Source organism: Thermobia domestica, chromosome 11, assembly GCF_964235325.1.
Source record: "Thermobia domestica chromosome 11, izTheDome1.hap1.1, whole genome shotgun sequence".
NCBI classification, from domain to species: domain Eukaryota; kingdom Metazoa; phylum Arthropoda; class Insecta; order Zygentoma; family Lepismatidae; genus Thermobia; species Thermobia domestica.
Genome location: NC_137464.1, coordinates 8,740,265 through 8,753,242, shown reverse-complemented (window position 1 = coordinate 8,753,242; position 12,978 = coordinate 8,740,265). Strand labels below are relative to the sequence as shown.

The 12,978-nt window shown below is 34.6% G+C and overlaps 1 protein-coding gene across 1 annotated transcript in view; it reads left to right on the top strand.

Moving 5' to 3' along the window:
* Positions 1 to 611: 611 nt before the first annotated feature.
* Positions 612 to 12,978, top strand: part of LOC145663864 (uncharacterized) — a 49,138-nt gene continuing 36,771 nt past the window's right edge. The window contains exon 1 of the mRNA XM_081729995.1: positions 612 to 1,261. Coding sequence (XP_081586121.1) covers positions 832 to 1,261 — 430 coding nt within the window. The 5' untranslated portion in view covers positions 612 to 831. The remainder of the gene's footprint in view (positions 1,262 to 12,978) is intronic.

The following is a 12,978-nucleotide window of genomic DNA, read 5'->3' as shown; positions in this document are numbered from 1 at the left end:
AATAATAATAATAATAATAATAATAATAATAATAATCTCAGCAATTTACACGTATTTCTACTGCTTGAATGTAAAATGGTGAAACTAATATTGACATTTTTCCAGAAAAAAATGAACTGGAACATTTCACGATCGAGTGAATTTTCTTCACTAACAGTATTAGAAATTAAACTTCATAATTATGTTTTTGGTTGGAATCATAAAAAAGAGAGATGGTTTGTTCATGACATATTGAGCTTCAGATTTCACTCAAAATCATTTTGAAGTTACACTTGTTACTCTTGTATTGCTTGGCATCCAAGCGGTCCATTTATTTCCAACAAAAATTCTGCATACTTTGGTAGTAATAGATTTTTTTTTTTTTTTTTTTTACCAGGTTATTTCTTAATGAAACCACAGTTCGTACTCAATAGTTATTTTGAGTTTGTACGGTGTTTAACATCTTTGTTACAACTTTAGTAATATTTGTAACTGCGAATGTAGCTTATTTCTGTCAGTACTCTTGCACGTCGTTACTCGCTCTTCACGCCAGCTAGAAAGGAAGACAGTGCTATAGATATATTTGCAATGTGAGACTTAAGATAAAATAAACTCTTTTCCGGAATCCAACACAAGAAGAAGAAGAAGAAGAACGACAGATTTTTAAAAATTGAAGCAAAATAAGTGCAATTTATCAGCAATCTTTTAATGTATATGCAACACAAAAACACAAAGCAATTTTCCGATGTACCATTGTGTAATATAAAGACTTGATTATATTTTAAAATATGAACACACACCTTGTGGACCCTTCAAACATAGTTTTGTCCGTCTCACGTTTACTATTTCATAATGTCTATTAGCTCCCAGCGTAAATCTAGCCAATTGAGTTCTGAATTTGTTAGTACAAGTCAAGGTGATGAGACTAACCACCAACGTAATGGAAGCGTCCCGGATAGATCCTCTTTAACACCATCGTTTAGTGAAGAAAGGAGATCAGATACTACATATGAATTTGATGTCACTGAAGAGAGAAAATCTGAAGAGTATGAAGGTAGAGAATCTGAAGATCACGAAGAGAAAGAATCCACGTCAAAAACTGAAGATGAGACAGAATTTCGTCGTGTGCCACTGGATTTTTCCAAATGTGAGGAATCAGCAGAAGAAAAAGAGAAGGCGAAAGAATTTTGGCGATTTATGTATTCAAAACCAGAGCTGCAAGAGTTTATGAAGCAAGCAGAAGACCTTTGTAGCCAGGCGTCCACACATTCGGAGTTGCAAGGTGAAGCTGATATTAATTTCGCTAGAGGCTTTTAGGTTCAGTTCGATTATAATTTATGGTACGCACTATTATAATCGTTTTAACGGTTCTTTTTGATGCAAACAATTCCGGTTGAATATAAGGTATTTTATAATTCGTTATTTAGTTCACCTGCTCTTAATCTACATGATACATAATAGTTTTATGGTGTGTGTGTGTGTCACTATAGTAGTTTAAATAAACAATAGATTATTAAACATGTTTGCTTAAAATTAAACTCAATTGTCTGGTAAGTTTGGTCAACAAATGTTTTTAAACAATGAATTCATTGAAGCAACTTTCAACATAGGTGAAAAGTGGGGAAGCTAAGATGGACGCCATTCTACGAAGTTGCTGGGAGCTTTGCTCTCCTTTTTTATTTTTTATCTTCAAACAATTTTTACTCTAGTACATTTTCCATTTTATTACAATCTTTACTGTGTTACAAATATTTTTACTATGTTTGGCGCCACTTTTCTTCCTTCTATACATTATATAAGTTAGAAACAAGTTAACTGTTGACCGGCTAATCGTCCATATTGAACGGGCCATTTTGTGATACATTTTTATTTTAAAACAATAATCAATGATATAGTCGACCTTGGCTTGATTAAGCTGCGGCGACTCTAAAGCTTTTTTTTCTCGAAGGAGGATCAAGACAAGATAAGGTGAAAAGTGAAATAAAATAGATATCAAAATCAAAGACTTTTCGAATGTTGGCCGCAATTATACAAAATTGCTACTGGATTTCTTTTGCTGGAAACAAGTACAGATTTTTAGTTAAATTTTATCTTCGATATTGCTATTCTTAGGAAAAATTTCAATTGAGATAAATTCCAGAATTAACCCATTTTAGGTTAGCAAAAGGCGGGATTGTGTTCGTACTTAGGCCTAGCACATTGTACGTTTATCAAAGAATGCAAAAGTAGGGGGGAAAAGTATGTGAATTATCTTTTTTTTTTTGTATTATTAGAAAAACAGCACGGTCGGTTCGCAGTTTTTCATTAAGTTAATATTCTGTTATTTTAGTTATGTATTTACTTAGCAAAGAAGACTTTTGTTGTTATTAAACTAAGTTAATCTTAATTTACGGTAATATTAATTAGGGCAGATTACAACATATGCATATTATATAGATTGATTGACATGTGAAATATTTCCTTTCAATTTTACACTTACGGTTAGGTTAGGTATATTTTTAATTCTATTTTTCATTTAAATTGTTTGAAAAATGAATATTTTCTGGAGGATATGTATATTCTGTACTTCACTGATTAGTATGTTATTGCCTATTGTTTTAGATTATTTCGATTCACTGCTCCGATTACTATGATTTATTTACGTAATTCTCCAGTACACACATCACTTGTAATCGGAACTTGAATCATGTGTGCCACAAATTATCGATACAATTGCTCCTTAGTTTCTATTCGCAGTGTTAGCAGTTCTTAGAATTGTTTAGTTGGAATCATGGCAGATCCTTCCAATCGAGTTTCAGCTGTTGTAGAGAACGTAAATTAGTTTTAATTTAAAACCACATTCTAGCCGTTTGCAAATGTGATACAGCAGAATGTACTGTGTAAGTAGACGTGTCAGGTTAGTATCATGATTGGGATTAAGTGCCTCAGAGCAAATCCAAAATATGAGAAATATCTGAAATTTACAGGAAAGAAATGGTAAATCAGTTATTTTTCGCAAAATTCACACAAACAAGTTTAATGTGTTATTTTGACGTGTTAAAAACTGTGTCGTTAGTACTGTTTTAAGTGGAGTCATGCCAACGTCAGACAGAGTGTAATGAGGCAATTGGTTCGCCATATTAAAGATGGCAATTCTATGTGACATTTCGATTCTCACTTTTATAATATGGTGAGGAGCAGGAATCATCACATTTTGTGAAGATGCACGGATTATTGAAATTGAGCAGAAAGTGTAGTAAATGTGGGAAGGCCTTAAATATAGAGAAATTGATAAACTGTTACATATTTAAATATAATCATGATCAACATAGTGATAGTGTGAATGTAATTGCAGTGAATCTATTCTGAAAATAACTAACCTAACCTAGAGTTATAGCGACATTTTTGTTTTCGCGTATACTCACACAGTCAATGACGCACCCTAAGGACGTTTCATCGCGCTACTGCGCTAACCCTCCAGTTTCGCTCTGCCCTGACTCGGTTATATAGCAATCTTGCTTTCCTAAGGCCACCTAGCACAGGTTAGTGTTTTTTTTACACCGTAGTTTTTATGACATATGCCCGGACGCAGTATTTATTCGCGAAATGGTAAAGCCTTCCTAAAGTGCATCTGCACCAAGGAATGCAACTTCTTTCTTGAAAAACTCTCTCTAAGGTAACGACAGTAAATTTCCTGATAAAAGGCAGAATTTTAGCGGTTTTAAGCCTGAACGTGTTGTACTTATTCTGCGGCACTTTAAATATCATCATGAAGTGCGATTCCAACCAGGGCTGTATTAACCCGTCTGGAGGCCCAGCGATAGAAAAAAATATGTGGCCCTTGTGCCAGTGCACATATCATCAATCATATTATTAATCTTTATTCGGTATTTATTTATTGTTCTAATTTCACTAAGCGTAGGTTTGGCCATTTTATTTCAGGCGCTCATCCCATCCAAACCATTTTCTTACCAGTTGTGTCCAGTCACCCTCACAAAATGTTAAAAAAAAAATAGAGTCCACTCCCCAACTCCCCTGCTCGTCTTCCTAACTTTCTGTCCTTTTACACTTTCTTGTCCTTCATCCACTGACCACCCGATAATGTTTCAAGTCGCCACCAACGAAGTTTCCTGTTTGTTTCTCTATTCTGTCCAGTTTAAAAATGTTAAATAGTTTTCCCAACCAATAGGAAACGAGGGTGGGCTTGCATTTGAAAGTTTGTAAATGTTTCTAAATAAACGAAAATAGTATGAACAGAGAGAACAGAATGAAAGGGGACGCCAAACGATCAGTACGTCCATTCTCATTATTTTAAAGACAATTTTTAGTTTAATTAATAAAACGAGGAGTATAGGGTATGAGTATTCTACGACCAGTGACAATGGTTAGAAAGACAATGCTAAAGTAATTAATGATATAAACGTCTCATCGACGGGACCTGCATACAAACTTCAACATTGTGAATGTGAGTGATAGACTGTGCTGAAGTAATTAGTGATATAATCGCCTCAGCGGCAGGATCTGGACATGAACTTGAATTCATATTGAACGTTTTCTGAGTTGTGCTAAATGTGAGTGATTTGTGCAATTGAATGGACCATTTGGTGAGAATATTTGAGACTCATCGAGAGACCATGCGGATAGGGCCGGTAAGATCAAACATACGTAAACCGTAAAATCTTTCATTATAGAACGGCCAAAGACTATTAAGGGAACGTGACAACTACCAAAATTAAAATAATAACAATCGGACTATCCCACTAATAAAAATTGATGTTAAAGAAAATAATAACATTTGCAAATCCTGTTATCTATGTACGAGCTCACGTTTGTTTCTATTGATATATAAAATCTTAGCCGGGAAAATCTCTTATTTGTAATGTTTTCTTTTGCATATGATTTTTTTTTATATAAAGTGGCTGACATGAAATTTGTCGAATTTCAGTTTTACCTTTATTTTGCCCAGTCACACCCTCCTGACTTTATTTAATACATTTCTGTGAAAGTACAGTAGGAAAGTTATGTGAATATGTTTCATATTTTTGGTCATATTTTATTTTATGATGATGATTGAATATTCATGATTCTTTTTAGATAACCAGTTGAGATTTTGATCAAAGTAGGGGCCCCTGTCTAACTGGAGGCCCGGGGCAGAGCCCTCTTAATCCGGCCCTGATTCCAACAAGAGATATTCAATTTTAATAATATACTTTTCATATATTTTAACTTTGTATGCTTCATATAGTTTTTTTTTTCTTTTCCTTTCTTTGCCACACTGCAAATGCACGTGTAGCTCATGCAGTAGAGCCAAGCCTGCTTCTCATAGTCTGATACAAATAATAATAATTTCAGATAGAAATCTTTGATAAGTTTTATCTGTTAGTTAACAAACTAATAGCTTCTTAGACGATCGTAAAACTGATCTTGAATGTTTAAAAGTTGTAAGTATTCATGTCATGTATATTTTGTTAGCCTATTGCAGCGTTTCCCAACCTTTTTCAACTTGCAGCACACTAAGGGTGTAACTTGAATTCTCGCGGCACACTCATAGATATTATTATTATTAGTAGTAGTAGTAAATAGAAATACCGTCGTAATTTTTTTCTGTGATTACTGACCATCTTCTCACAGAGAAAAAGCTCGATCACTGGTTTTCCCCCATCGTAAATCATTATACTTATTTTTCATTCTAATTCAAAAATAGAAAACAATTCCAATGAAATATAGGACTCAGGCTTTTAAAAATACACTTTCTTTTTGAAGACTGTACCCAACCTTTCACTAAGGAAGATCACTAAATAACAAACGAACCCAAACAAATCTCTTGCACTTTTAAAACACATGGAGGTAATTTGTATGTGTTTGCTTTGTTGAAAGGGTAGTTCAAGTTACGAAATAACCTGTAACAATAAAGAAGCAACAATGGTCATAACAATGATGATAAATACTTTTTAAAACATTAATAATGTAATGACAAGTAAAACATACTTTCAAAACTAGATTCTGTTTTAAAAACAGTTTCAATCAACAGCTCATCCAATTCAATTAAAAAGTTACCAAATAAATTTTGAAAATCAGATTCAGTAGCAAACCTAACCTAACCTAACCGGTAATAATATATTCATACGTAATCTAACCTAACAACAAGTCAGTAAAAGGACGCCTAAATCCCCATGAACAATATCAAGAAACTTCATCCTCATCCCCAGCGATACAGGACTCTCCACCATGCCTCAAGCGATACAGGACTCTATCGACCACGCCAGGCAATACAGGACTCTATCCACCACGCCAGGCAATACAGGACTCTCCACCATGCCTCAAGCGATACAGGACTCAATCCGCCACGCTAGGCAATACAGTACTCTCCACCATGCCTCAAGCGATACAGGACTCTATCCACCAAATCTCAATTTCAGGATATAGGCAATCAAGGATGCAAGATCTGTGTCTTTAAGAAAAAAAAAAAACCTCGGGTGAGGTAGAAGGAAAGGAAAGGAACACAGTGTGAAACTTATAATTTATTAACATGGTTAATATACGTTACAATATTTAAATATTAATAAAATTCTGTTTCCGAAATACAATCTGTGTAGTAGTAATGTATGTATATACAATAATATATTACAATTACAGTATTTTTTTTCCATTGTAGAGGTTCATAGTAATGTGAAATACAAATACACATTTTTTCTGTCTTGTAATTTGGTTGCTATATAATTCATATTTTTTTCATTTCCTCGCTGCACACCAGCGGCCTATTCGCGGCACACCGGTTGGGAAACGCTGACCTATTGATTTATATGGAAAATTATACATTTTTCACTCATTGTTTTAAAAAAATGAACTTCAATTTTGATTAAATAATGTTACTGGATTATTTTTTTAAGTCTATTTAAAAGTCCGAGCAGCGTAATTTCAGGTTTTATTTAGGGAGGGGTGGGAGTGAGGGAGATTCTCCGATGTAAGTGGCTTTTCCCGTTTTTCATTCGTATTGTATATTACTAATACAGTATATAGAGGAAGTTCGGATGAGGTGGACCCTGCTTTTTTTTTTGTGAATAATTACATTACAGTGAGTTGGCCTACCTATCTCGAGGATGCGCGTTGCATACACAAGCAGTGAGGAGGCCATTCAGTGTAAATTGGGATAGGCCTATGTAAATTTTGTGTCTGGAAGATTTCGGAATTTTACGAAGAAGCCTTTGTTTACACGTTTTTTCCCTATTCGCTTCCATTTATACATTCATTGATGTATCATGAAGAAAGTGTTTCTGTGTGTTATGTTGTTTTGGCATCACTTTACAACGAATGTCATATACAGGGTGATTCTTTATACGGTTTATAATTTCAATCAGTTATAATTCTTTATTGGAACCCCGTACAGACTTGGTTTATGTCATTATACTGCAAAACACTTCAAGTTTTTTTTTTTGTGTGTGTGCGTGTAGCAAATCCATTATGGCTTAATGTGTGCACCTGTGTTCATTCTGGACACATCCCAACGAAACTCGATTTCGTGCCAAAGAGTAGCCAGCATTTCGGGGGTAACTTCCGCGATTACTGCTGTAACGCGATATGCTGTCCACTTAGCCCAACTATCTAATAAAGCTGACGATACACACTCAGTGACCAGCAATGCTCTTAAACTATGCTTTCTTAATGTACAAGGGTTGAAGGACAAATCATTCCTTATTTCAGATTTTGCCTACGAAAATGATTTACATATTTTCTGTGTGAGTGAACATTGGAGTGCAGACAGTGAACTCCAATACAACAATATAGATGGTTTTTCTATGGCAAATAGTTACAGTAGGAGTATATACATACATGGTGGGGTCGCTATCTATGTTAATAGCAAAATAGAATATCGTCAATTAGATATAACTTTTCTTAATACTGAACGTGAATTTGAATCAACTGCAATTTTTCTGGATCAGTACAAGTTAATAATTGTATCTGTTTATAGAACTCCTGATAGTAATCCAAGTATTTTTTTAGAAAAATTGGAGAAGTTATTGGTCTTTCTCAGCAACTGGCATAATTATGAGATAGTAATAGGGGGCGATGTAAATGCACATTTTGATGTGACTACTGACAAACGAACTGTCCATGAGTTACTTAATCTACTCAGACAACATAATCTTCAAGTGGTTAACCGTAAACCGACTAGAGGCAAAGCGTGCTTAGATAATGCATTTACCAATGTAAAAACGGAACATTTAACCAGCAATGTATGTCAATTTCCTTTCTCAGATCATGATGCCCTGCTAGTCAATCTAAGTACAACAAAAGTAGAATCCTGCAACTTTAGTTTTCCCACCACCGAACTTATAGCAACTAGGCCCATCACAGAAACTAATTTGCAAAGTTTCATTCAACAATTATCGTGTATAAACTGGGAAGTACACATTAAGTATGATAATTTAAATGCCAGCGATACATTTGATCTTTTTTTAACAAAGTTTCTAAATATTTTTGATATGTGTGTGCCTAAAAGGGTGGTCCGATATAATTCATCAAAGAAAACAAAGTTAGGTAAAAGAACGTGGTATACCCCAGAACTCTCTGCCATGAAAGCTAAAGTAATGCAGTATTATAATATATATAAGAATAAAATGACTAGTGAATCCAGTGATAATTATAAGTCTCAAAGGAGTAAATATAAATCTGCAATAAAGGTAGCGAAAGCAACATACAATGAAAATTGCATTGAATTAGCATCAAATAAATGCAAAACTGCATGGAAGATAATCAACAAGTTAAGCAATAGTAATAATAATAACAACAATAATGTTACGCTGTCGCCTGATACTCTTAACACGTATTTTGTTACTTCCGTAGAGGAAATCAAGAAAAACAATGCAGATACTAATGTAAATATGTATCAGTATTTAAGTCAACATAGTCCATTTAATAGTTCTTTTGTTGTTAACCATGTTAGCCCTGATGATGTCATAAAAGTAGTTAAAAAAATGAAAACTTCGGACAGTAAGGATATATTTGACATATCGAACAACCTTATAAAAGCTATCATTAATCAAATTGCGCACCCCCTTGCAATATACTTCAATAAATGTTTCTCTCAAGGTATTTTTCCTAAAGCACTTAAAATAGCAAAAGTTATTCCTATATACAAAACGGGAGATCGATCGTGTTCATCTAATTACCGTCCAATATCCCTTATTCCAGTTTTTTCTAAAATTATGGAAACTATTGTTAAAGATCAGCTATATAAATATATGACTGAGCAAAACATAATTCTTGAAGCTCAATTTGGATTCAGATCTGGGAAATCCACAATTGATGCAGTAGAATCACTAACGAAAAAAATATATGAAGTTTTTGAAAATAAGGGTTTTGCTCTAGCTACATTCTGCGATTTAAGTAAAGCATTTGATTGTGTAGATCATAAAATTCTATGTGATAAGTTAGCGTATTACGGATTCCACAGTAGCAGTTTAAACTTTGTAAAATCCTATTTAAAGGAACGTAAACAGATAGTCAGTGTTAACAACATGCACTCAAACATCTTAGAAGTGAAATATGGGGTACCGCAGGGTTCTGTTTTGGGTCCGGTACTATTTTTAATAATGATAAATGATTTGCCTCTAAATACTAATACCACATCAATTCTATACGCGGATGACACTACGCTACTTAACATAAATACAAGCTTTGAAGAAGTGTATATAGAAGCTCAAGCTGCATTAAGAGAGGCAGCGACCTGGTTTAAAAGAAATGGTTTTGTGCTAAATCAAGATAAAACAAAAAAAGTAACCTTTAGTCTCAATCACTGCAATGATAGAGGAAACTATGATGTATCTGAGGTTAAATTTCTTGGTATACGTATAGACAGCCAACTAACCTGGGAACAACATGTCAAATATGTATGTACAAAGCTCTCCCGAGTGCTCTTTCTGTTAAGAAAATTGAAAGATACAGTTCCTTATGAGTATCTGAGGAATTCATATTTTGCATTTTTCCACAGCATAATTGGATATGGGATTTTGCTTTGGGGTAACAGTAGCCAAGCACATGATGTTCTAGTTTTGCAAAAGAAAGCCATCAGGCTTATTGTTGGAACACATGATAAAGAACACTGCAAACCACTATTTATCAGGCTTAAGATAATGACAGTAGTTAATGTATATATTTATCAAGTGCTACTTTACACTAAGCAAAACCTGGCAAATATGACACTCAGAGATGAAGTACATACATATAATACTAGATTGTGTAAGAAAATTGATATACCCTTCACTAGATTATCGAAGATCAAAAATAGTTATTTAGTTATAGGACCAAAGCTATTTAATAAACTAACATCCTCCATACAACAGCTGCCATTTAAGGTTTTTAAGAAAAAGTTATATGACTGGTTAATAACGAATCCATTTTACTCGATTCAAGAGTTTATTGAATGTCAAGACATTGTGTCCTAGTTTGCAGTATCACTTTATTTCAAATATTATTAGATTGTTCATAATAATATTAACCAATAACTGATTGTCTGTATGTAATGATTATTTTATATATATATATCTGTATCTATAGCTATGTATATTTCATTCGGACGTTGTCTATTGCTTGTAAAGCTCAATGACAATAAAATATTCTATTCTATTCTATTCTATTCTATTTAGTTCATTAACATTATCATGTAGGGGAGGGGTGTACACCTTATCTTTCACAAACCCCCACAGAAAGAAGTCAAGTGCCGTGTAATCTGTAGACCGTGGTGGCCAAGGAATTGATCCATCACGACCTGTCTATTTATCTGGGAAACGCTGATCAAAAAATTCCCTTACGTCTGTCAGGTAGTGCGGAGGGGCGCCATCTTGTTGCCACCATAAGCGGCCATCGGGGTCATCTTCATCTGTGGAACAAGGTAGTTCAGGAGCATGTTAACATAGGCGTTGCCGGTGATGGTGGTCTTAGCAAAGAAGAATGGTTCATATACCTTTGCTCTAAACAGCGCAAAACACGTTCACTTTGGGGTTGTCACGAACCAGCTCCACGTGCGCATGTGGATTTTCCGTGCCTCAAATGCGACAATTGTATGTTGACTTGATTGGAAAGGTGAACAGTTGATTCGTCACTGAATACCATATTGTTCAAGAATGACTCATCACCATTAATGCGATCCAACATGGTAACACTCAACTCATGTCGGGTATGTTTATCCGCTTCACTCAGTGCTTGAACCAAGGGCAGTCTGTATGGCTTCATGGACAAACATGTACGTAATACACGCCAAACAGTGGTCTCGGGGATACCAGTTTCTTGTGATGCACGTCGTGTAGATTTTCGAGGACTGTGGACAAAACTCTCCCTAACTGTTTCCACCACATCGTCAGTCACGGGTGAGCGTCCTGGAACCTTTGTGTGTCGCACGGAACAACCTATTTCAACAAATGTCTGGTGCCATTTGTACACTGTTGGTCTGCTGGGTGGTTCCTTGCCGTATTCTGTACGAAACTTAAGCTGTATACTCGTTGCTGACTTCGTTTCTTCAAAGTAAAACACGCACTTAGCTTTTTCCGCACCAGTGAAAATCTCCATTTTCAAGGACTGACCGGTGGCGCCGCGCGTGGTCAACCCCGCAACTACTCACTACGTGAGTCAAACTTGAAGTGTTTTGCAGTGTAATTACATATCAACCAAGTCTGTATGTGGTTCCAATAAAGAATTATAACTTATTGAAGTTGTAAACCCTATAAAGAATCACCCTGTACGCCTGTAGAATAATCGAGTACAAATGTGTTATCAATCATGACGGCTAAAGTCAGTGAAGCCAACCTTTTTCATGACTGTAAAGTTTATAAAGCTAATTTCAAATACAATAGGCGCTTTAACTGTCGATCAATATCCTCTGTACAGGCTTAGAATGTCTGTGAACACATAAAATACGTTTTAATCGTCACATTTTTTTTTATGTACAGCAGAATTAATTATCTTTGATTCCCGTTAAAATCATTAGATTAATAATCCGACATGGTTGTGGTCCTAAACATGCCAGATTAAATAGCGCTTACTGTATAGACTATGGATACACAATACACACGAATATGTAAGACTGTCTCAAGTTAATGGAGAATTGTTACAACCATTAACGAAGACGTTCAATGGAGTTTTGGAACGTTATTGCAAATAAATCGCAAGTCAGAATGTACCCCAGACTTACAGATTATTCTATTACTCACTGTAATTTGACTAAACTCTTAGGTATCAGCAAGTCATAGATAGAAAAAATAGCAGTCAGTGGCTTTTGTGCCACAGAAATTTACTATATTAACAGAGGAGAGGTTTACTTTACAAGACCATTTTCTCAATCATCATATATTCACACTTTCGATATAATAAGGTATAAACTCAAAAAATGAATACAATGTAAGTGAAATTACAATGTTTAAACATGGTACAAACAAGCGAAGAAGTGTTCGACAGATTTGTATAAAGTAGCCATTTGTGGTGAAAAATAAAAATGGAAGTCTACATTACCCCGACTTCCTCTACATATCTCAACTTTCCAAATGAAACTAAACTGTCCCTTGCCTTTTAAAACAATGAATTTGCATTATACGTAAATAGAATATTAATTAAATTCGATTATTAAAATTTTACAAAACCAAATTTAATTTCCATGGAGTAACAAACATTTAAATAGATGTGAACAAGAAAACAATTTAAATTTTAATTCTTTTTAAAGTAAACAGAAAAATCATTCACTATTTAAATCAAGAGGCTGAAAAAGTTCAGATATTTAACAACGTAGTAGACCTATGCGCTTATCGGACCTCATGTTATCCTTATGGGAAAAAAGGAGAGGTAATCAAACAAAAGTTAGATAATAGTGGCTATAAAGATGAATGCAGAGTAGTGGGGGAATACTTCCGGTAATATAATGTAACTTGAGGTGAAAAACAACCCACAGGTGGACAAAATTCAATGGAATTGAAGAGGAAATGTGGGATGTGGGTGTGTATTGAAAATTGAGAAAAAAAACACAGGTGATGT